A 26,535-nucleotide genomic window follows, 5' to 3' on the forward strand; every position below is an offset into this window, starting at 1 on the left:
CAGTAAAATATATTTTTTTATCTCTGTAATTTAATCAACATTATTTAATGTAATATGAAGAAATGAGCGTGGATTAACTTTTGCACAGTGCAATAACTAACTATAAACAGATAAAAAAATATATATATATTCTTTTGTAATTGGAAATGTTAAAACTATATATATATATAGCTTATTATATATATATATAATTTATTTTTAAGGAAAACAATCAGTTTCACACCAAGCTGTTGCTGATTATTTTGCTGTTACAGGAAATCACATGAATGAACAATGGGAAAAAAAAAAAGTTCACACAAACTAGAACAGAATTTCCCAGCCTCGCCTTTTATTGACAAACATACACAACATCTAAATCAATTACCTTTGCCAAATATGACATTGCAAATTCCTGCTGAGTTTCGCTCTGCCTGCAAGAGCTACGAGATTCGGTCGACAACAAAATGACACACAATGAGACTGATTTATCTTTTTAACTTATTAAAACTGACTTCTGTAGATTACTGCGGATGTTCAGAAACAAAGTACAGTATACAACTAGAAAGAAAAAACATGGGTCAGAATTATAACCTAATTTATTTTTTTTAATAAAGTTTCCTAATATACAACCAAATCACTAATAGCCCGTGGAACCAACTTCATGAAATATACATGGATTTATAATTTCAGATATGTTGTATATATTTACAAATAATAAAGAAAAGTACAAGTTCACCATGTAAAACATAAATAGATGTAAACATTTGAAAAAAAAATTATAATAATAAAAGGTCATTTTAAAGGTCATGAAATTTAGCATCCAGTCCCTGTCACAAAAAGACAGGAAGAGGAAAAGGAGGAGGCGTGAGAGGTTGAGAAATGTCTGTTGCAACCCAAACAGATAGGGAAGTACACAAATAAGCACAACGATGATAACAGAGAGAAACATGGTAGTGAAATCAGACTGAGGCCAGAAATCCACACGGAACAGTCGGCACGACGTACTGATTATAAGACAAACACAACGACATTATTTAAATATTCCTCAACAAGCGTTCTAGCTTATTCATGAAGGCATTTCACATCTTAACAAAAAAAAAAAAACACAATAACATAAATTATGGAATTTAAATTAGAAAGCGGAATTAGCATAATGCACGGATTTGTAGCGCTCGTAATTGTTTTTCGCCTGAGCTATGCATGACTGATGGAGCTCATATCTCTTTGACTTATCACTGTAACTCTGGCTGGCGCTTTTAGTGATGGGGTTCTGTGTGTCATGGTGGAGGAAGGCTGAGAAAGCGGAGGATGTTCACTCATCAAACTTTCCTTCCAGGATGCAGTCGAAGGTAAAGGGCATGAACTTGAAGCCCTGACCTGAGTAGAACTTATTTTGAAACTCCACCCTAGACAAAGAGAGAGAGATAGTGATGTTCTTTTCTGTCTGTGAGAAAACTAGAGAAAACTCATTCTTGTTTTCACCAACAGGAGGAGACAGTGAGTCATTCTCTTGTATAAACTGTAGACTGCTAAATTTATTTATTTTTTTTCTTTCATTACAGTTTTGCTAAAAACACACTGTCTCTGTCTCATTTTGCCAGAGATCATTTGGGAAATAAAAATTACCTTTAAAAACAATGATTTGACTTACCAGTGCAGTCGGAGGGCGTGCAGGAAAGCAGACAGACCTTCCATTATAAGTAAGATGAACACCGTCAGTGTGGCGAAGACGGCAAATATAAAAACCAGGACAAAGAAGCCGGCGAAATTTCCAACTGAGAATCCGATGTGCATCACCATGGACCACAAGACCTCTGACAGCTCTAGGAAACAAAATTTACAGCAGAGTGTTTATATGTTTGAAAGGGTTCTAGAAATGCTAATCAGTGTGTAAAATTCAAAAAGTGAATGCGAGAACAATTTCAGAGTGTATACACTTATAAATCGTACGAAAGGGAGAGAAAATGTGTGTGAGTGGGGTACTCACGTGCATGGGCTAGGCTCAGGGCCCACAGGCGCAAGTAGGAGGCTGTGTTAGAGATGCAGCCTAGGCAGTACTCTATGGTGTGAATGGCCTGATTCACTGCTACATCTGAAAAATTGAACTAGAGAGAGAGAGAGAGAGAAAGAATAAATGAATGAAGAAGTTAAGAAAAGAAGCCGAAGCAAGAAGGAAGGAATATGATTGACGAAGAACGAAAAATCAAAAAGGGGAGAAAGGGTTGAAAAAAAGTGTAGGGAGGAAAAAAGGGAGGAAGGTGGTAAGCAATAAGCAGTGGGGAAGGACATGGAAAGGAAAGGGAAAAGATAGAAGGGAAGAGAAGAAGGATAGAAAGTGCAAAGAAAGAAAGGAAGGAAGAGCAGGCAAGGAAAAAATAAGAGAAAGAAAAAGAAAGGAAAAGGAAAAGTGTGTGGAGCATGCGAGGGGAAAAAAGGAAGGTAGGAAGAAATAGTGCAGAGAAAGGAAGAAAAGAATGGGAAGTTCAGGGAAAAAATAATAAAGGAAAGGAAAAGTGTAGAGATGAAGGAAGGTAACAAATATAAAGAAGAAAGAAGGGAAAAGGAAGGAAATAATAGCGAAAAAGGACAAACGTGAAAAGGAAGAACGTAACGAGGAAAAAGTGTACGGATGAAGGAAGGGCAGGAAACGGAAAAGCAGGAAAAGAAGGAAGGGACAAGGGAAATATGGAAGAAAGGAAAACGTTGGAGAGAAGGAGGAAAGAAGGTAGTAAAGAAAAAAGCATAGGAAGAAGAGGATGAAGAAAGGAAGGAAGGAAAGTAGAAAGAAGAACGTATATAGAGAAAGACAAAAAGTAAAGACAGCAGAGAGCAAAAAGACAGCGAGTTACACAGAAAGATCAGAGCAGTTTATTGAATCAGGAGGTGAGCTGTGACATGTACAGCAGTATTCTGATTGGTTCGAATTCATTCACCACATCATCATACGGGACACGGCCAATCACCGGGGTGTGGAGCAGCTCACTGATTGGTTTCATTTCAACCCAGATGAATAAAAAAATTATGCAATTAAATTAATTAATAAAAAAAAAATCACAGAGACTTCTACAGAGATTTCATATCTACTAAGATAAACAAGGCCACCGGAGAGGCACCACCCAACACCAACACACACACACTGGGAATGGGTTTGAGAAAATTGATGGTGTACGCAAAATTCGGCTCTTACCACTTCCTCTTCTGTCTGCTTGAAGGAGATCGGACACACACACATATACACACACAGGATTAGAATAAGGTTTGTATTAACAGTGCCAGGAAAGTAATAAGGAGAAATGAGGAACACTCTAACTCGATGCATGCGAGTGAGTTAAAACAAAAAGGACGAAAGTAAACGCAGGAGAATGTGACAAGATGGTGTATGGTGGAAGTGAACCTCAGAAGAAGAAATAAAAAAAAAATAATCAGAAACTTATTAAAAGGCAGCTGTTTTTAGATGAGTGAGTAATCGCAATCGTAAATATCTGCTTGTGTAACCCTGCTGGCTGGGAGGCTGTTTTGTTTGCGAGCCTGGTTGCCTGGAGATGCAGGAGCTAGTGGGCTAGCCCGCTTTAAGCGCAGCGCTGGAATGCGGGACGAGACCGTCTCAGTGACGGGGACGCACGCCTGCCGACACACTGCTGACTACAGCGGCATTAACTCAGCATTCCGATAGCGGCAACCTTTACTGGAAATGAGCGTTTAGATCTGATATATCTGATATCGGACGTGACAGAAAAGGCGGAGTGGCGGGTTCGCTGCCTAGTAAACAAGCAGTTGCTTAACAAAGTACAAAAATACTTATAAAGTGTAATGAAGACAGAAAAAGCACTGACACTGAATACTGCTGCAATGTAACAAATGGCACTGAGTGTTATTACCAATCACTCTCTCTCTCTCTCTCACACACACACACACACAGGAAAAATGCTTTTAATAAAACATCCTTTATTTCATTGTGCAGATTTACACATGGACCTGAAGCTTATGGTTAGAAAATAATAAGTGAACTCTGTATTATAAACGAAATCTTACTTTGTTTCATGAAAGAAAAAAGAAAGCATGTAAAAGACAGAAATTGAGGGACTTAAATGAACAGGGAAAAAGATAGAGAGAGGGATAGATTTAGAAAGAGACCGATGGAATAAGAGAGAAAGAAAGAGAGAAAGAAACAAGGAGAGAGATAGGGATGAGACAGACGGTTAGAGAGAGAAAGAGAGCATTTGAGAAGGTAACAGGGAGATAGAAAGAGAAACAGGAGACAGAGATCAGAAGAATAAGACAGACCCGAGAGAGAAAGAGAGAGAGGAACGGTGAGATGCCGAGAAATAAAATAAGAAACGGAGAGACAAAGATAAGAAAAAGAGATAGAGGAAGAAAAGAGAGAGAGAGAGAGAGAGAGAGAATGAAACAGATTAAATGAGACTAAGGGACAGAAAGAGAGAAATCGTGAGACCTAGAGAGAAAGATAAACAGATATCAAGACTTGTGTGTGTTTGTGTGTGTGTGCACGCCCACATGCGTGTGTGTGTGTGTGTGTGTGTGTGTGTGTGTGTGTGTGTGTGTGAAGTCTCTCACCTCTGGCTCTTCCTCCAGGTTCTGTGAGAGCTGATCATGCTGGATGATCTCGGCCTCGTCGTCTGTAGGGCCGTTGCCCACCCGGATTCCCCCGAAGTTCTGCGTGCCCTGAGGACAGAGGACAGCAGGGGCTACTCGGTGCTGTGTGTGTGTGTGTGTGTATATGTGTGTGTGTGTGTGTGTGTGTGCACATGGAGCTGCAGGATCAACAGCTATTCATGTGTGTTCTTGGGAATAAGGTCTTACCAGGTGCTTCCTCCAGAGGTACTGTCTGCGCAGAACCAGCGTCTTCACTATGAGCATACAGGGCACGCACAAAAGAGCGATCACCACCAACAGGCACTGGATCACCATCTAGAAAGAAAGAGAGAGAGAGAGAGAGAGAGAGAGAGAGAGAAAGGGGCATGTTTGTTTCTGTCTGTCAGAGACAATATGAGAGAGCTAGAGAGAATAATATTGAATGCAAATAAAAGAAAAAAGTGTGCATGCAGTGTGTTACCTGTCCTCTATAGAGCGGTTTGATCGTAGGGTCGTTATAATTGAAGAGGCACATGTTGATGAAGGTGATGAGGAGGCTGGGAGCTTCCTTAGAGGTTTTAGCGTCGTAGGCGGTCCACTTGTAGAACACCAGCAGCACCAGGTAACCGAACAGGCTGCTCATGAAGATGATCTCAGGGATGAAGCCCAGCGAGATGTTTAGAGGTTTCTTAAAGTAGCTACACACGTTTAGGTTCAACCGGGTGAGGGGTGGGTGGGAACAACAAAAAAAAAGAAAAGAAAAAAAAAAGAAAAATTTCGGTTAGGTGTAATGATTTTTTTTTTGTTGTGGCGATACACTGACTCCAAAACCGAAGTACCTTTTTTTAAATATACATTATATTGCCAAAAGTATTCGCTCGTCTGCCTTCGCATGCTTATGAACTTGAGTGACATCCGACATCCGGCTGCGAGAAGTTACACCATCACCCGGGAATCTAATTCGCGATCTCCAGATGATAGGGCGAGCACTTTACCACTGCGCCCATCCATGTCTTTATGGACCTTACTTTGTGCACTGGTGTGCAGTCACATGTCCAAAAGTCTTGGTATGCTGAAGCATTAACAGTTCCTTTCACTTGAAGTAAGGGGCCGAGACCAATGTCTGAAATTCAAGCCCACTTCCTGTTCCAACCTGACTTCGCACCAGTGCACAAAGCAAGGTCCATAAAGTCATGGATGAGCAAGTTTGGTGTGGAAAAACTTGACTATATGCCCTTATAACCACCGTTAGAGCTACCTAATCTCAGTGAAACCCTGTACATCAAGCAGATCTTGGCTGCTAAGACACAGCTTTTAAAGCCTAAAGACTACATTTTGGGTAAAATGTGGATAAGTGATGTGAATGTGTTTGATTCCCATCTAGAACATGGTAAAAAGAAAAAAAACGTGAACATACATGTGGTTAAAGAGGCTGAGAGTGACTCCGAAGAGCATGTGAGTAACTCCTAAGATTATAGACATCTTCATCTTATAGGAGTTCAGGAACGTCAGCTTGTTCGCGGCTATGTTCCAGATCTATAAAAAGAATGAAAGAGAAGCCTTCAGCGTTCAACTGAAAAAACAAAACAAAAAGAAATATCTGGTGGTGATGATAATGACGATGATGGATACCGGGTCGATGCCGATGGGGTAGGGTCCCCCAAACACTCCTGGCACGGCGGGGTCCATCTGCAACAGTCTGTGCTCATTCAGATCCTCCATCCTGCAGAGTAAGAAGGAGATAGTACTGGATTAAGTACTGGTGACTACATGTGATCATCCTGCATTCATCATACTTATGATTTCCTCTAATAGAGCCACTTGATCCTTTGTATCCCTTTGGCAAACACTTTAAAATCCAAAAATATGTGTGGAGATTTATACGCAAGAAAATAAACAATGAGTTAAAGGCAAAAAAAAAAAAAACATCACAAAGTGTGCTATTTGTCTTACATGACATCATTACATAATTTAGGGAATAATTTGATAATCCAATATTTTATTACTAAAGGACGCATCAAACCTTTTAAGCAATTAAAGTCAACGATCATATTTTTTTTCACCTGCCTTTCTGTTTTTATCTCTTGAATGTAATAAGACCTACCAAAAACAACTATCATATTCCTGAGAAACCCAAACATATAGAAGAATGAAAAACTCTGTTTCAAGAGCTGTGAAACTGAGACTCCTTTCTACAACAGTTTTCTTTCCTATCCACTACTCGGGTACCAGTAAATGAACTGTTGCTAAAGAAACAAAAAAATGTATTAAATCCTGGGATTTGCCTTGTAAGCTCCTGACCAATCATTATCAAGCATTTACTCTCTGTGTTGTTTGAACTGTATTAAGCTTTTTTTTTTTCAGTAATGCATTTCTGAGTCTGTGTGAAGGACTTACGTCCAGTTGCCGTCCTTGAACATGTGCCGCACGCTCCAGCCGGAGCCAAACACGTTGAGCGATTTGGAGAAGCAGTCATTATAGATGATCCCGGTGTACATGGAGAATAGTCCCATCAGTAGAATAATGTAACGTCCTGAAAACACCATGCTGAACATCTGGCAGGGAGAAAAGACAGAGAAAGCACGGCTTTAATGTTTATTTAAACCTACCTGAGATGAATTGGTGAGAACAAGCTAAATTGTTCAATCCTGATTATTTTGGTCGGATCGGATTTACTGTACATGTCATTATGGTTTGCATTTGTAATTTCAAGTGACTTTTATCTGACTCTAATGTGCACAAGTCTGTCCTCTGAAATGGCAAGCATGTGAACTTGTTACATTTTTGCTCATTTTAAAAAACAGTGGATGTAATTTTGGCAAAAAATATGTTTGGGATTTTGTCTGGAGGACAACAAGCAGTTACTCGGCTGTATTTGTTGCGGGCTAGAAGAAAGAAAGAAAGCTAAAAGCTTAAACAGCTGTAAAGCTTTAAGCACTGAAATCTGGTGCTGAAAGATGACATCAGTGATTGTCAACAAGTCACATGAATTTCGATCTGCCTGTTCTTATTCAAGTCTTATAACTTCATATTGGATACACATCTAATCTAAGACCATTTACCAAAAATCCAAAAAACCAAAAAGACCAGAAAAACATTTTTAAGTTGCACTCTGGGACGGTTTATCACGGGAAAAGTATCAACACTGACTTTTTCAGCTGTCTAATAATTTCTCGTGGTACAACAAAATAACACTGACGAGGACGAGGACGGTTGGATAGACGGGTGTGGGTGTGCGTTACCTCGTTGTCATTTTTCTGGGCGCTGAGCCGCCTCTCTCGCAGGACCAGATAAAGGGCGGCGCAGGTCATGAGTATGCCGTGGCCCAGATCCCCGAACATGACGGCGAACAGGAAGGGGAAGGTGATGATAGTGTAGGGTGCTGAACACAAATAGGCTCACGTGAGATTTGCAGAGCAAACAAAATGTATACCGCCATGTGGGTGGTGCGTTACCTGGGTTCATTTCTCGGTAGTTGCCGATACCATATGCGTCCACGATGTTCTGGAAGCCTGACGTAAACTTGTTGGTTTTGTTATAGGTGGGCGGGGTCTGTTTGGTCTGCATCCTGTTCAGGATGGAGGGAACGGTGGAACCACTTTTCTCCTAAAGGGAAAAAAATAAAGAGGCAAGTGAGAAAATTTTGGACCGCGTAGGCTTGAAAAACAAGAAATTACTGGGTTAAAAAAAAATAAAAAATGACTGTAAAGTGATGACATAAATTAGCCATGTGCAAGATTCTTCAGGTTGTTCAGCTGAAGAGGGTGTGTGCGTGAAAGAAGCAGAACGACAGAGCAGCCTAGCGTGTGATCTGCTAATCCGTGTGTGGGAGGGAATTCCAGGGCGTAGTATTTTCCCTATCGTGCTGACAGGAAAGTGTGAGAATCTCAATTCAGGCACACACAGGCACTCTAATATACACACACAGGCATAAAGTGAGAGGACGACCAGAAAGGCAGATCATTTCAAGCCAAATGCTATTTCTAAATGTTAACCTATTTAAATATCTACAAGCTTAAGCCCGGCTCCAGATCTAATAGTGCCTCAATCCTGCAACCATCCCATTCAACACACCGGCCTGCTTTTAGCATCAGCCTAATTATACTCAAACACTAGAGCTTACATACTGAAAGTAAAAGTCACAAAGAGAAATGCTTGCATACAAAAAAAAGGGGAAGTGTGATTTCCTTAGTTACAGCATTTTTGGAGAATGAAACAGATTTAAAGCTCCTCTCGTAAAGCCTGGCAAAACTAGTCATGTAAACCCAAGTTTAAATGGATATTTATCATTCCTAAGCTTTAAGTACTTTCCGCTACCCATCTTGTTCGGCCTTAAGGCTGAAAGCCTTGCAGTTGTCCTTTTGAATTCCTCGCTCCTGACCAGATCTGTGCGCCAGTTGTGCACAATCATTTGTTTAACACCGTGACACACACACACATATATAGAGCGATTATGTTCCAGACACTCTTCCCACTGGGAAATGGGGAATAAAGATTGATCTTGGTGCACTCATGAGTCACACTCCGAGCATGTGGGCATTCCTTCCTACCCCACTGGGCATGAGTCACTGTATGTGATAATGTGCTAAATATGTGTGTTCATGCACACACATACACACACATATATTTTTTTTAAAAGACATAAGTGGCGTTCGAAGTCAAACCTGGACTTACTACTGTGCAGAATAACAGAACACTAAAAACTGACTTTATTTCTATATTACTATATAAACCCCTTCTACACTAATGCACTCATTCCAGCATTCACCGGTGCTTTGGATACGATTTAGGTAAAAAAAAAAAAAAAAAAAGTTCTTTAAGTATACAAGAGCCAGGATCGGAGAGATGCGTCTCTTCTAAAAGTTTGTGACAAGTTGTCCTTTGATCAGACGTTCAAAGTGTTTGTACCGTGTCAGAAGTCTTCTGTGAACATCAATCGGTTTTATCGACCTTCATTCTCGTGAAATTTAATCACGAGTCCCGGTTTGACTTGAACACCCCTTTGCATTATTTTCAACATGAAAAAAAAATAACTGCATTTCTTACAAATTCTCTATTACTGCTGCAAAACTAGGTTTACAAACAAGACAATAAAAATTTGCGCACGCTTGTGTGTGTGTTTGTGTGTGTGTGCGTGTGTGTGTTTGTGCGCGCGCAAGACATTTTCTTACCGTGCCTCTCCTCAGAGCGAGCTGAATGGAGTCCAAATCAGACAAGGGACACCAGATTTCAGCGATCAGACACTTCTGGGTCACGTCAATGTTGCAGAGATTGAGGGTGTGGTAGATAGCCTTCATCTTTCTCACTTTGATGAACCACACTCGTAGCGTCTTGGCAGCGGCTTGCAGGACGCGCTGTCTGTGATCCTCTGTCTGATTCAGCACCTGGTAAAATACGAGCAAGTAAAGTATGAGGGAATTCGCTTGCAGAACACTGCATCATCTTATACAAAACTGTTAAATGAGACGAGAGATTATAAAATGTCATATTAGACGAACACGTCTTAAATCCACATAGAACCGTGAATGAATAAATGACCGGGCGAAGAAATTATGCCTAATCATCAGCGTAATGACAAAAAAAGATTCCACCTCTAATTTATGTTAACCAACATTTCAACAGGTGCTACGCTATCCTTCTTTCCCATGATCCTCTGGAACAAGGCACACTTGCCTCCAGCTGCTCAGGGGCCATGTACGGTTATAAGTGCCCCTCTGGTTTTCTCATCAGGCATCTCAATAAACAGCACTGTGCATGCAGAGTCTATTTCAGGAAAACATGTTCTACCTATAGACCTGGGCTGGTGTATATGGGAGCGAGGAGGAGAATGTGAGAAAGTTAGGGAGAGATTGTGCAGCACATACCAGACAGCTCTTAATTCCTCTGTACCTTGCTAGACAGACACACACACCCAATACACTCAGCTCTCTACTGAATGGTGTGCATGCCTTCAGTGGTGCCCTGCTATCATACACACGCACACACAGCGACAGGGAGGATCCTCATTCGTTTCTAGGTTCATTTAATTTCACTCCCAAATCCATGATTCATATACGAGTTAACAATGCTGTTAGGAGTCTGGTGTGAGTCACTCCGCAATCAGTAGAGGTGTGTGTGTGTGTGTGTGTGTTTAGCTACAGTTAGCCATGACTAAACTTTTGTTCAAAATGCGTGTAGTGCTTCAAGGGGTGAAGTTTTCTCTAAATACTGGGAGAGAGCTGTTCTCATGGAAACAAAATTCCTTCCTGAAAACATTAAGTCGAATAATGTTACCCCTACGTGGGGGAAATCATATATTTATTCCATATACTGTACTTATTTTGCCTGAATTGTGTACCATGATGCACTTTTATTTAAATGATTAGGTTCAAACACACCTACTGATGAGATACCAGGAGTCTCCCAGAGAATCTTCGGTACCAATAAAAAATTTGGACGCACCTTTCAAATCCATTGTCTTTTCCTGATTTTTATTTGTCCATAATATGCAATAATCTCCTTTGGACAGTTAATATTGAGATGAGTCTGCTACTTATGCTCTGTAAAGCCTTCACACAAGGGCTCTAATCTGAGGTGCTGGTTACTCTAAATGAACTTTCCTGGGAGGGTCTTCGTGAGAGCCATGGTTCTTTAACCATGGTGCCTAATGTGGAAGAAAAACTTCACAAATGTGATAACCAGGTCATTCAGTACATTCAAATCGTCAGCTGACTTCATTTTATTGAGCAACCGAAGCAACCCCAGATCATAACCCTGCCTCCAGAGACTTGTACAGTGGGCACTATGCATGATGAGTGCATCGCTTCATCACACGCCCATCACTCTGGAATAGGGTCACTCTAGATTTATCAGATCACATGACCGTTTTCCATTGTTCCCAAGTCAAATCTTTACGGCCACTAACAAACTGAAGCCTTTTCTCTGATTAGTCTCACCAACAAGTGGTTTCCTTATGGCTACACAGCTGTGAGTTCTCATCACTGCATGGAAATGCTCTTACTTTTACTATTAAACCTAGCTTTTAAACTGTTGATTTTTTTTTTTTTAAACCATGCAACTTCACAGAGTGTTTAAGTGATTCCATTCATATATTTTTTTACCCCCCAACCACATTTATTTCACAAAGTTAACATTTCAGAACTCTCCTTCCAGGTTTTGAAAATGTGTTGAATAATTCTTCACCCAGTCCTGGTCATTTCAAATCTCCTCGGTTGTTTTCTCGATCGATAATTTGACTCTTCAGACTTACAACTATTTTATAAATCTTAAATCTGACACCAGAGGACCATCGACGCTCCAGAGTACTTAGTCATTTGGAGATATGTGTGCATGTGTGTGTGTTGGTGGCAGTCTCGCTGCTGGTTCTGATCCAACATGCCGTCTGGCGAATGACTCCCTCTCTCTGTGGGCGTATATGAATTCGAGCAGGTGTGAGGGCGACACCCTCTGAGCGAGTGTGTTTATGCAGGACAGTGCGAGAGTGAGTGGGTGTCTGGAGCAATGGTCGCTATGTGTGTGGATGGCAGCAGACTGCACACACCCAGTGACATTAAGCCCTCGATTTCCCAATATGGGTCAGGCGCAGAATCTCAGACAGACTAACATGATAGTTTCATCATGATGATGTCTATTTTTGTTTGATTATTTTACTGCAGAGGCCTAATTCGTAATGTCTCTATTTATTTATTTAAAAAAACACATTTAAAGACAACTTTTAAAGACAACTGTTCATATTGCACCAATAAACAAGGTTTCTAGGTGCAATGAAATAACTCACAGATCTGCAAAATTCTCAATTCTGATTGGTCAGAAGTAATCGATTAAGCTGAAAAGTGGTAATTAAAATACCAGGTTCATATTAATATACACATTCCTCCTTCAGTTGTTGTGCTGTTTTTGATACTTGTCAGTCACCTAATGCCTGAGCAAACACGGAAAGGTTTGTATAAAGGGCTCACTGCAGCTGTCACGCTGGGGGATGTTTATTGTAGCATGTGCATGCGTGTTTTATGCAATTTAATCTGGTCTCGTTAACATTCTAGGCCCATGATTTCACTCGCAAAATTAAATCTGGCTAATTATAGGATCGCAGCGACTGGATGGATGCATCAACCCCTCATGAGCTCTGACGTGTCTGATCGATCATATTGATTTCGTCCCACGTTTTTTTTTTTGTCTCAGTAACCGGTCCCGCCGTTTGCACCTTATTAGTCGGGACACTTTGTGGTTTGGATTAAATGTACTGCAAGCTGATGCGCATCGGTTTATGACCATGTACGGGGAAGCTCTTTCATTCAGTAAGGCTAATGTAAACTGACATAAAAAGGGCAGGCAGCTGTGTACATCAACGCTCTGCACCCACACGTTGAGACAACAAGCGGAGAAAGGGAGCCGAGTTTGCACAAGCACACACACACATATACTGTACACACACAGGTACAAATGACATCGCTCATACAGAGAAAAATAAGTATTCTTTAAACAACCACTAGGCAGATTGACGTCCCAACTATGAGAGCTGTGAAAGCTGAAAGTCCTTTCTGGCTGCATTATGTGACTCCAACTAGCTTCTGTTTTTTTCGGACAACCATGCCAAGCATGCGCATTCATTATTTTCATTAACCTTGAACCACAGACTAGAACAGGGGAACCATAAACTCTCAAAGAGCCATTTGGACCTGTATCCCACATAAAAAAAAAAAGAAAACACCGGGAGTCATAAAACCATTTTGACATCTGAAATGAAGGTAATTTTAACTTAATGCTATGTATTAAAAAAAAAAAACTACAGTGTGTTGCATTTATGAAATCAATGAGCTGCTACAAAGAAAACAAAATTTTATTTCTGCATGAACATTAAAAATAAAAAACCCAAACTTAAATTATGGACCTATAGCAAATCAAAAACACTGTCTGCTTCTGTGTGTCCAGTCATCCTTTTATCACGTGCAGAACTGGAGCTTTTTTGTTCAATATCACCTCTGCCATCGTGTGTGCCGGTTGTCTACGCATATTTTAAGCAACCAAAATTTTCAACATTTAAAAAACTAATGAACTAAAATAAAATAAATGTAAATTAATTTCCACAGTGATGAAAGAGCCACATGCGGTTCCAGAGCCACGGGTTGCCGGACCCTGGACTAGAGGGACCTGATCCTGAATATCAGATTTTAGGGATTGTGACTGCTCGAGAACACACAATATTGTGCTGACTGAAAAAGCCATATCATGTTAAACACAGTATCAGATCATTATAATTAACAGTAAAAACCCTTTTTTATTGGGCAGGAAATTGCATCATTTTGCTTTTTGGCTCTTCAGTACTATGTTTACCGGTTAGGCCACGTTATGTAGGTACTCTTTAAAAACTCTTAAACTCTGGCAAAGGACTCTTCTTTTTCCTTTTTTTCAGCATGTGTATGCATGTATTTCTCTCTCACCATTTGGAGATCTTCTATACGAGTATTGACTCCTGCTGCCATTTCTTTTCTCTCTTGTGGAGTCTCGGGACAGGGGTATAGTGTAGCCCGAAATCTGTAGATAACAACATCAACACTTATCAGTTACTGTACAGGCAACTGACAACAGTCATTGTCTACTGGAATGAAGGCACATTAGAGTACTTCATGACTCAAGATAGAAGTTAAGCTGAAGTACTAGTCGAAATTGCAGGTTGAGAGTTCACTCCCTCAGTCGTTTTGTAATTGTTCGTGGAAAAGACAAATATCCTCCACAATCTTTTTTATGTTTTATATATATATATATATATATATATATATAATTTTTAATGCGTTTTTAATGCCAAAATATTAAAAATAATGAAAAAACAGCTAAATTTACACAAACAGAAGAACAGAAAAGCAGCTGTAGAGCTTGGGAAGGTGAATTGTTATTACCATATTTACCCTACAGTACTGATACCAAAGAAAACAACGGTGCATACCAAAGAAAATGCGATTGCATGAATTACAGTACATAAACAGTAGGGGTGACATTGGTATTTTACATTCTAACACTGCGGGAGACACAGCAGTACAGTACTGTATACAGTATACAGTATACAGGTTTAACTTTGAAATCTTTTTTTTTTACGGGTAATGTATTAAGCTGAGTTTGTAATGAGGCTAAAGTGTTTTGGAAGCACATTTAGAGTTTAAACAATAAAATTATATTTAAAGTATTTTTTTTTATAGAATTCGTGGGTGCTCTAGAAACGTAACCCATGCAAATTTTTGGGGTCGACTGTAACTGTATAAGACATCACTATGTTTTCAGAGATTTTATTTTTTAGTTAGAATGATTATATTGTGTGGACAGAAACTGGACAGAAAGCAGTAAACACCGCTTACTGTTTATAAAAATTGTGTGTTCAGTGAACTACTGAAAGCTGAATTACATAGGAAATTTATATTTATAATTTAATCTTGTTGCTATTATCTTATAGGGTTTTTGGATTAGGAAAACTTTTATTCTGTTCAAGACAGAACAGTATCCATGAGTAACAAACACACTAGGAGAGCTATTTTAATTATAATTTATGCAATCGTAAGACCTCAAGTTCAAAAACTGCAAGTGAGTACAGATGCTCCTCGACATAAAACGTGGTGCTCCAATGTCTATGTAAATGCGCTACTGCTGAGCCATGTCCCACAAAGCTGAGCAAAGAAATGGGGGAGGGGTTTGTTTTTTATGTGGTCATGCTGGAGGGAAATCAAAGCCTGGGCAAATACAAAAGTGGAAATAGGAAAAAAAAAAAAAAAAAGCAAGAAATGTTTTCCCCGTCATGTTCTGTGTTTGTGCACAAAAGTATGTCTGTCAAAAGTACTAAAAAGTGACCTTTGCATAATAGGTCACTTTTTAAATAATGTACGCATCATTTAAGAAAAACAATGTTAATTTTTATGAAAGAAATGTTTAAATGAAGAAAACAAAATCATGGCCATGGAATCACACAAGGATTCGAGAGGATTCCTGCGCAAACAGAAAAGCTGACAAAAAAAAACAAAAAAAAAAAACATTATTTACCAGATTATGATTAAGCTAGGTCTGGCTTATATAGAACAAAAATAATAGATTGTTTTATGATTTCATCCAACAGTCCATCACTTATTGTAAAAAGGACAGAGAGAGAGAGAGAGAGAGAGAGAGCTGTTACCCTTCACAGATCTTCTTCACCCTATTCTTCAGCTGATCTCCCTGGAAAAAGATAATAAACACCGACTTGTGCACCTGGTCACCCTGTGAACGCACAGCACACACACACAAAACAAACAGAGGCAGCAGTCAGTGCTATTTTTATTGCCCAAATACCAAACTGTGTGCTTGTCATTCAGAATAAGTGTTAATGAAGGTGTCTATATTTGTGCACGGGGATGGCACTGACTGTAGTGGGGTCCTCTAGGGGGTCCTCGATGTCTGCTTGGCGCAGGAACACGTTGCCTCGACAGACTCTCCACAGCATCCTCTCAAAGGTGGGAATCCTCTCTCGACCAATCACGCCCGCCACGAAGCTGAGAGCGGGGATTAGAGTTGTGCTTCGAGTTGTGAGGAACGTAACAGTTACTGCATAAGCCCACTTCGGTAAAGGTATGATTATAAAATGACACTTGGGTATGAAATGGTGGAACGTGATTGGTCTCCCTGGATGATCTGCACTCTCCTGACTCCTACTATATATCTGATGTTTCAACTCATATCTTCTGTTTTTCAGCTTGTTTTCTGAATCCTATCACATTCAGGGGATTTTGTTGAGTTCTTGATTAGTTTTCTATTTAAGCTCTGTGGGGTTTTAGTTTTGTGGCTTAGCCTTACAATTTAAGCATCACAATTTTATAAACTTCCCAATCCGTATATATATATATATATATATATATATATATATATATATATATATATATAAAAATAATAATAATAATAATAATAATAATAAAAATAAAAATATTTTTTTCCAGATTTTGTCACAGTTCTAAACAAATTTCGACAAATAATTTACTCATAGGATTCACACGATGTTGGGTTGTGTAAATAGTTTAGAGTGCATGACTTGCAGCTGTATAGAGGAATGACAACTTTTTCACATTAGGGCATATATAAAATATATTTTTAAAAATTGGATTTTGGAGTCAGTGTGGAGGGAATCGATTTTTTATTCATCTTCCATTGTCTACAGAAGTTAGACTACATTTTATATCTCTTCTCATTTTGGATTTCCTAATATGACTGTAAATAAAGAACTGCCTGTACATACATCCTCATCCCTGACTATTTACGGTATTTTTCTCTTAGTGTAGGTAAAATGAACTGGTCTTGTTATCAGTTTTCTGTTAATACTGGAAACACTTTAGATTTAAAAGACATGATATCTGACAGTGCACTCGACAAAAAAAAAGTGCTGCCACTTCATTACCATTTCACACAGGCTAACATTACACATGAAGAGTTTCAAATATGTTCATAAACTATTTTTATACCTGTAGCGCACAGCTTGTAAACTATTACTGCACATTTATAGGGTCATACGCATACTTTAAAAGTAAGACTAATTACACTGCAACACTCTATACATTATTTTTTCCTTCATTAATCTATCAAATTGATTTTCATAACTATGATGTAATGCTTAAGAGATTTTTAAAAAAAGGGTCCAGACCAGATCATTCCATATATACCAGAAAATCAGATAACTCACCCAAGCCTGAGGGGAGCTCGGACGACCTCGGTCGGGTCCAGCAGAATGGACGATTCCTCCAGCAGGGCAGGGTCCTCCAGCTACAGAGACAGGGATGCACAGTTAGACAGACTGAAAGACAAGCAGGCACTCTGATGTCTTAAATGATGGCAGGCTTACACTATTAATAATTTCACTATTTCAACAGTTTCAGCACTGGCATTCCTCATGTAATTTTTTCACTGCAAAACGTATAAAACCCTGGCCATAAGTTTTAGTGTTTATAGAAGTGAACTATTACAAGGTGTTTAATTAACAGACTTGTCGAAAACAATAACATCAAAGTTCACCAGAACAGAAAGAAACAAAAAGTGCTTCTGGGTCAAAGATCTGCATGGAAGTGAAACTTAAACTTAACAAATCAAAACTCAATTAAATGAACTGAAAAACTTGTATTTGGCAGTACACACTGCTATCAACTCTTTTGCTTCTATATGTTTTCTTACTATAGTTCATAATGCTAGTTATTTACACAAGTAAGAAATAAAACTCTTATGCTTTTACAGCTGTGGTATTACAGGAAGATAATCAAGCAGCCTTAGGCAAAGTGAAGTTACTCTTACTGCCTGATTACTGTTACCTTATTATTTTCCAATAACAGCATAACCTACAGCATTTTATGCCATCCCCGCGACACTAGTTTATATAGAATCGGATTTGGCTCAAAAATTATTGAACATTTTTGCACAAAATTAATACGTTGAAAAATAAATAAATAAACAAATGTTATAGCACATTTTATAAAAGAAAAACATATCTAGAACCATCTTAAAGTAAACTGGCCAATGACAATGCATCACAGTTACACCACCCCAAAAGCATCTGGCCAATGAGGACATAGTCCTGTAACACGGGGACAAAAGCATCTGGCCAATGAGGACATAGTCCTGTAACACGGGGTCAAAAGCAGATGGCCAGTGAGGACATAGACCTGTAACACCAGCGGAAAAGCAGCTGGCCAATGATGACACAGCCTTGTAACATCAGCGCCTTATAACAGCCTTATAACACTGTCCCAAAAGCAGCTGATCATAAGGACACAGCTTTTAAAAAAAAAAAAAAAAAAAAAAAAAATTTAAATACAAAAACTGTGTGGATTTTATATATTATATTTTTTGAGGCAAATCTAATTTTGTACATACGATGCTATAGAATGTCAACGAAATAGATGTGAAGATGTGGAACAGATGTAAACCGTAGTTCCCTCATCAGGCTCCCTTATTTATTTATTCTCTTGTTGACATTAACATGACAGAAAAGGTTACATATGACAAAGTGGCCGAGATGATGCCAGAAACGACAAAGCCCTGCTGAAGACTCCTGCAAACATATTCACGGCTTTACCTCTGATCGTGCCACTAAAAAATCTCACTGTGTGAATAATTGTACTGAACCGAGTTTGAATCCGTTTATACGAATCCCTTTGTGTAACTCTTACTATAGAAACTACAACTTAGAACACTGAAAAAACTATTGTTAAAATTTTGTAACAAGTGTACAATCAGATTTGAGAATTTAATACCACTGAATAGTATAAAGCATTTTAACACATGACTTCACTTGATTATTGCACCACAAGATCATGAAAATGTTATTTTGCATAAATCACACTTTCTTTGGAATAATAAGTTAAATAATATTACAACAAAATAGGACAAGCTGTTTGTAAAGCATTTTGAATACCTCATCAAAGAACTGCTGTGTGCGTCTGAGGATGTGTTTGAGCTCGGTCAGTTCCAGAAAGTTCTTCTTCAGGGCTTCCTGGTTAGTGTTGATCTCCTTCAACTCGATCTCCAGCTTCTCAAACGTGGCCTGCAGAAAGATTGTTTTACATCTTAAACATGGATGAGCACAAACCCTACTTCTAGCTTTGAAAGTTGATTAGACTCCATGGTCAAGTTGGCACCAGGATAAATGGCATCGAATTTTCTTAAGCATAATATAGTTCAGCAATTAGTCTATACCTTTTAGTTATTAATGAATATTAAAACGGTGACAGCCCTAGAGAAATTCCTAAACCATGGGTTGTTGTAAATAAATCCTTTATCATTATGTCATGAAAAGGAGATCAGAACAAAACAAAAAGTGCATGAACAGGTTCAAGACAGTTAAATTCTTTTCTATTGAATGTGGCTGTCAGAATGATGCTTTTTTTGGTAGGCTGTTATTTGGTTTAATTAAAATAAAAAAAAGAATAAATAAGGGCAAAACTGCTAAAATGTGACTCTTTTATTTGCACTAAAATGTTGAGTCATGCAATTCTCTTCTGAGCTTGTTGAGGTATTTACCAATGTTGTGTGATGTTTCCTTTAAAAAGCTAATAGTAGAGTTCACAGAATGCCCTATGCATTTTACCCTCCAACAGTGATGATGCTTGAGAAATGTTTGAGTATTCCCACTAAAAAAAACAAAAACTTAAAATACAATACTTCTAATCCATTCATTACCTCTAAGTCAATCATATCTCGTGGGAAAGGGACATCAGGGTTCTCTCCTGTGTCGACAATGGGTATATTTGCCTTCTTTATCTCCTTCTCAACAAACCCTGTAGGGGGGAAAGAGAGTAAGGATGAACAACGATACTAAGAAAATATTTAAACTATAATTCTGACTATAACTATAATAAACTATACAAATACTTATATATTTATACACTTAGTTTTTTTTCCTGTAGTGTGTATAAATTTATTTAGCTGACTATGTGTGTGTTTCTTAAAGGTCTGAAATATACTTGCGGTGGTAGCCGGCATTTAGATTTATGTACGTATTATGTACAGTATGTATCTATGTATGTTTGTATATACAGTATATAGCATTAGAAATACTGTAAAACCTCAGACTGCAAGTAACGCGGTTTGCGAGTGTTCCGCAAGACGAGCAAAGATTTTTTTTTTTTTATAAATTTTTACTTGGAAAACTAACAAGTCTTGGTTTATGAGTACCGAGTATCATGTATCACGCATGCACTTCTTGTTTTGACACCGAGCGTCATGTGAGCCAACGGTTTTTCTCTCTCTTTTTAATTTTTTGGGGGATTTTTTTCCCCCAATTTTCTCCCTAATTTAGTCGTGGCCAATTCCTCCCCGTCACTAGAGGGCTCTCACATTAAGGCTACTACTACTACTATTTAGCCAGGAGGGCCGAAGACAGCATCACCCAGGGAATCGTACCAGCAATCTCCAGATGATAGGGAGAGCACTTTACCACTGCGCCACTCGGAGGCCCCGGTTTTTCTCTCTCTTGCGCCGCGGAATTGTGGTTAAATCGTCTTCCTTGCTGGGTCTTAGTGCTCAGCTCTTACTGGTATAATCAACATTCGTGCACGTGTGTACTGTTTACAATAACACTGTGACCACGTGTGTGCGCGTAAAACATATTTTAAATTCAAATTTTATTTGTCACATACACAGTCATACACAGTACGATATGTAGTGAAATGCTTATACATACAACCGCCTGAGACCTTAAAATTTTTAAAAACAATTGACAAGAAATAAGAGAGAAATGGAAAAAGAAGCAAGAAATAAATAAATAGCTTTAATTTTTTTTATTATAATTTAAAAATTATAATATAATAATTATAATATCTACAAATATTTTTTAACAAAATTTTTTATTTCATAAAAATACATTTATTTTGTGTTTGTAGCGTGTGTGTACAGCGCGCGTGTAAAGCAAAAGCAAGTCTCATAAGAGAGGTTAAAGATCCATTTTCTCTCTCTGCTCAAGACTCAGCCTGCTTTTTGTGTCTGTGTGCCCGCACATTATCGGACACTGTGCCACACCCATAGACTCCTCCTACTTTCGTCTTCACAGACACACACACACTCTCTCTAAACAGAAACACTGCTTTTAAAGATAATAAATTAGTTAATTCTAGACTCATATTAATACATGGCTGTAACTCACGCAATTTGCGGTCCATTTCTTCACAACGGCGCACTTCATTCACAAACTTCCTCTGGAAGACGTTCACGTCAGGGTTCAGCTGTGGTTCACACACACAGATGTAAAAGGAAAAGAAAAAAAATTAAAATAAAGAATAAAATGCATCAATCTGCAAAGCACCTTGTGATACCCACTGTGCATTCTAAACCATTTGTAACATATGAGGCAAATCAACAGACATCCAAATTGGCATAAGAAGGGCTGGTACGGTTTTACCTTTAAAGTGTATCACATCACTGTGGTGAACTACTGTGACGAAGAACTCTGAGGTATATTACATAAGCTTCTGTTCTGTCCCTCTGAAATCTCTTACCTTTCCTTTACTTCATCTCAACAACACAACATGTGATACAACTATTTACTGATCTTGGCATTCAGCATATCTAGTATAACATTTAACTTTAGTGCAGTATTATGTTTAGCAGCAGAATGCAGGTCTGTGGTTAATTATTTAGCCTGGACCTGCTGTGGTGCAGTACGAGGTACAAGAGGGTTTTTGCACCAGGTTGTCACCATAATATAAGATTTTACAGTAAAGCAAAAGAAAAACAACTGCATGCAAAAAGCAGCATAGAAAAAAGTAACTTTGTGCCTAATTCCAGAGCAATGACTAGTCAGAGGGGGTTTAAATAAAGATCAGGTAATAGTTCTGACTTGAAAACAAACAATCCACTGTACGGCACCACAGCAGGTTATATTAGTGTGTACGTTCGTTAAAACTGCACTGTTGCTAATTCAGATGAATGAGTAATCCTTGATAGTTTAGGTATATTTATTATTTATGGAAGTAAAAAAAATGCAAGCTCTAGTGAAAGATTGACTGTTTACAGCTGCTGTAACATGAGCGACAACAAGAACTAACCTGTCTTTATGACGTTCTACAACATTAACTATAAGCATACATTGCTAAAAAGTATGATCTAATAAAATAAAAAGCTAATAAAAATGAGACTGCAGTCAGAATGGTGTAGTATAAAGGAAATAAAACACTTCAGAATGCACAGTTATAGTAAAATATAAACTCATTATAATACCATTTTTATTCTTTACACATTTTTTGCCTGCTTGATGCATGGAATTATGCACTGCTGTCACACTTCATTCGAGTTTTTAGTACTCTGGTTGCTCGTGGTGGTGAGCAGATGACACGATTCTTGTTTACTAGCCTATAAACCTATAACAGTTGTCATTAAAGGACCGCGGATCTTTAGTATCGCAAAGAGTTTATTAATACTTCGAACAGTTTTTACATAAACGCTTAAACATTGAAGACACAAAAACAGTCTGAAACAAAGCCCCCTCAAAAAGTGTTTACATTTCCTGTACACATCCCGTGCAGACATCTGCATCATAGTTTTAGTGCGTGTACTCACGTCTCTGAACTGCACCATGCCGATCTCCCCCAGCTCGCTGACGCAGCAGTAGGCCGACTCGGACTGCAGGAAGAGCTGGGCCAGAGTCATCTCCTCGCTGCGGAACAGCTCCCCCATGATCCTTTTCTAGCGCTCACACCAACACCACGACCGGAGATCACCTGAGGGGAGGGGGAGGGGAAGGTAACAGTTAAAGTCAAACAAGTCCGAAAGTGACGAAAAGTGGCAACAGAACAGCGACCAACGGCACACCTAAAAAGGCAGAGATCTAAACTGTGTATAAATGAACAGAGTGAAGTGTGCATTATCGACGCCGAGCTGTGTGGCTTCACAGAAGGGAAGGAAGACAGGAAGGGAGGGAGCGAGCAAGTGAGTGAGTGAAGGCCTGACACCACAGAACAAAGTGAAGAAAAAAAAACCACAATAACACTTTCACCACTTACAGCTTCTGTACAAACATAAAATACAACATTCACTTTATATGCACTTGTTCTCAACCCTCATTGTGCCTTTTAGACATTTTTCCCACACATAAACACACACACACACACCAGCATTTTTCTTTCTGGTACATTGTGCTTCCATTAAACTTAATTGCTACCTCTGGTAATTGCAAGATCTCATCTCAGACAAAGCATTTAGCCGAGCAAAAGGTGTGGCTGCGCTTATTTTCAGTGCTCCTCAGAGAAAAAAAAAAACTCCTGATGGCTTTGTTATCTATGAGCAACAACATGAGTCCCATAAGAGCATGACGCAGAAGAAATCCTGCAACAGGGATGCGACATCCGAGCTCGTATTGACTTGTAAAGTGGCTCGGTGCATGCACAAGCTTAGCATCGGTGACAGAGCGCGCACATTAGGTCATGTGACCTTTCAGAGACAGAACAAGGGTGCTAAAAATAAAAACACAGATGATGATTTATGGTTTACGGACATGACAAATACTAAAATCATGAAATAAGATATTTGTAAATATGTAGCAGTTTATGTTAGAAGTCTAAGAACAGAAGTGAAGAATACTTTTTATATGTTAGTTTAATGTTAGTGTGCTCATGAGCGGAGACGGCGAGGTTGATTCCCAGGTGATGCTACCGTCATACGTAGGCAAGGGTATCTCCTCTTAGAGAGAGAAGCGGCATGCTTACACCCCGGCACCAGTCGTAGTGACTCGTGACAATGCTCACACAAATTAAAAGGGGCGCTTTTTTCGACGCTCATATAAAGATGTACGGATAAAAATGTGTTAACCTGTGCCCTCCCTGGTTGTTAGCTGATGCAGTGGCAGAATTATTAGTTCCCTATATACTTTTTTTTCTTATGAGATTAGGTAGCAAAAGCAATGATAATTCTTGGGCAAATCCTTACATCATTTTTGAATGTTATTATAATGGATGGGATCATGTTTTGGGTTTATGTTTATATATACGTACATAAACTCACAAGGACATTAAGACATGGCAGGGCATGCTATTATTAACTACATAGCAGTAAGGTTTCCTCCTGGGTTGAATATTTCCTTGTACCATATGATCATGAAGTGGTTATTCCTCTAGCACCGCTGCAATTTGCCAATAGTTAAGTTACATAAATGTTTTATCCATTTGAACTTCCTGTTATGCACTAATGACTAACTGTTATAAATATTCTTTGCTTCACTTTCAATAGAGGACAAGTAGTCAGGTTTTAGTTAAATCTAAAAAAAATAATAAAAAAAGAATTGTATGTATACACACATACACACCCACACACTACAACTAAGCTAGCACTAATCTTGTAGCATGTGACAGGACGCATGGCTGCGAGAGAAACAGCTCCTATTCAGACAGAATCGGTCACAACTACACATCCTGAACAAACAGCTCAGAAAAGGAAGCTGGGCTTCACAATAACTCACAGTGAAAATACAGGAAATCCTCATTAATAATTTACAAGCTTTTAAAAAGTGAAAATAAAAATGACACTTGTTTTCTAATATGCCCAGACTGCTGTCTTGCTCGATGTTATATTTTGCCCATTATGAAGCTGTCTTGAAATATTACGAGATATAGGTTAAAGATCTATGTGTACTGTGCAAAAGTCTTGGCACCTAACTGTGTAATAGATGTTTAAGACATTATGGAGTTCATCTTATTACTGTTGCTAATTTTAACTTCAAGATGAGCAGGCGTCGTCTTGCCGATTTTTCATGAACACACCTCGCTACATAGATATTTTTAACTTAAAAAAAAAAGATTTCTTCTAACAGTCTTCTAACATTTTGATTTGTCCTTCATTTTTCCAATTGATCTGTCTTTTATTTCTTTTGTGTACATGATACAAGATGAGCACCATGGCTTTTTTGACTCTCTTAAATGTGCCACATAAAAAAAATAAAAATAAAAAAAAAAACAGCCTGGGCTGGATAACAATATGGCCATTTCTGGAGTTTGACTGGTTGGTTGATCTGAACAGGTATAAAGAGACCATGCAGCCAAAAAACAAAACTAAACAAAACATACAAACAAACAAACAAAAATATCAGTGTAAAATTTAGACCTACAGTAGTGGCGGAAAGTATTAACACACCATACTGTACACTATGCATTAAAGGTGTCGATGTGCACAAAACAGGTGATGTCACTAATTAATTTTCATCTATCTGGCTAAAGGGTTATTAATAATTAGGATGACTTAAAAATTAAAGGACTTCATAGTATTTTTTTTATTGTGATAGATTAAATAGGTAGATAGATATTTAACTGATCCCGAAAAAAATTCCAGATATCCAGCAGCAATAGAGACAAAAGCACAAAGAAAGGTTATAACTTTTTTAAGGTTGATTTATTTATTTATTTATTTTTACGATAAGAGTGTTTTCCATCTTAATGTCAAATTAGCATATCTTCTCTTCCTGTGGGCCAACTGCGACAAGCTCGGCCAAATACATATATTGGTAAAACCCCATTTAAATTCGTGATGCGTGCACAAACTCGTTTAAACCCCGTTTAAAACTCGTTTTAATTTTTCGCCCCACAATCTCTAGTCCAAACATCCCGAATATCGCCGTACACTTTTGAATAACAAGCTTAAATGTCTGAATATGTTAAATGTCTGTGTGTGTGTTAAATTTATGCTACAGCTAAAGGAGGCTCTGGTTTGAAAACCCATGATGTACAGCTCTGTTGTTTCGTTTTATTAAGCTGCTATTCAGCTTGGAGAGTGCAAAGAGCAGAATTACAGTCACAGATTAATCTGAGTCACATGATCTACGGAAAAAACCTGTCTCTTAGGATTAAAATATCCAACTAATGCATATTTTATTACACTCAGTGTCTAAAAGACTTGTTGCATAATTTATTGCTTTGCTTCCCCTCTGTGTCACCTCATCTTCTGTTTAACTTTCACAGAGATGCATTAAACCAGGCATGGAGAAGAAAAATGAGAGAAATGAACTCTACACTATTACACAGGGTGAAATTTAATTAGCTGGCTAACAAGCTAGCAAATTCAATTAGCTTCTCTCAGCTGTCATGGCAACAGGTTGCTGTCAGACCGGTATTTGTATTATTTAGTGGTTTTAAAGCTAAATAATTTATATTTACACAATACAAAGTACTTTAAAGTTAATTAAAGCTGTGAATAAACCTGCTCGCGTCATAAACATCACTCGGTTAGCTAACAATGCTAACACCTCTCCCGTCCCGCCCCGGGCAGGTTGTTGCTGCTGCTGCGAGAATGCGCGAGCGACGAGTTAAACATATCAAACGTCACTTTTAAAATTTTATAACCACAACTACTAATTCCAAAAAATAAACACATATTAAAAGAAATAGTTTGTTTTACTCACAATATAGTAATTTAAGGCGTTTTAAAGCGTCCCTGTGAGCGTCTATCCCGTGGCTGCTCTCCTCCGTGTGATCAGCTGATCAACACGCG

At 38.5% G+C, this 26,535-nt stretch overlaps 1 protein-coding gene across 6 annotated transcripts; it reads right to left on the bottom strand.

The window, feature by feature from the left end:
• Positions 1-308: 308 nt before the first annotated feature.
• Positions 309-26,535, bottom strand: atp6v0a1a (ATPase H+ transporting V0 subunit a1a). 6 transcript variants are annotated; one of them, XM_053514367.1, is made up of 22 exons: positions 26,447-26,535; positions 22,621-22,781; positions 21,209-21,287; positions 19,747-19,844; positions 18,983-19,111; positions 17,261-17,340; positions 15,956-16,082; positions 15,728-15,810; positions 14,013-14,106; positions 9,744-9,956; positions 8,028-8,178; positions 7,815-7,954; positions 6,970-7,127; positions 6,205-6,295; positions 5,990-6,108; positions 5,054-5,270; positions 4,801-4,908; positions 4,555-4,662; positions 3,167-3,181; positions 1,967-2,084; positions 1,631-1,802; positions 309-1,385 (listed from the first exon to the last, which is right to left on the bottom strand). In XM_053514367.1, the coding sequence occupies exons 2-22, from the start codon at positions 22,735-22,737 to the stop codon at positions 1,292-1,294; spliced, it is 2,511 nt and encodes an 836-aa protein (XP_053370342.1). In that variant the 5' UTR covers positions 22,738-22,781; positions 26,447-26,535; the 3' UTR covers positions 309-1,291. The 6 variants fall into 6 exon arrangements, with proteins under 6 accessions (XP_053370342.1, XP_053370340.1, XP_053370338.1 ...); XM_053514365.1 differs by having other exon boundaries at positions 3,167-3,184; XM_053514363.1 differs by having other exon boundaries at positions 15,956-16,106.

This window comes from Clarias gariepinus, chromosome 16 (genome assembly GCF_024256425.1).
Source record: "Clarias gariepinus isolate MV-2021 ecotype Netherlands chromosome 16, CGAR_prim_01v2, whole genome shotgun sequence".
NCBI classification, from domain to species: Eukaryota; Metazoa; Chordata; class Actinopteri; order Siluriformes; family Clariidae; genus Clarias; species Clarias gariepinus.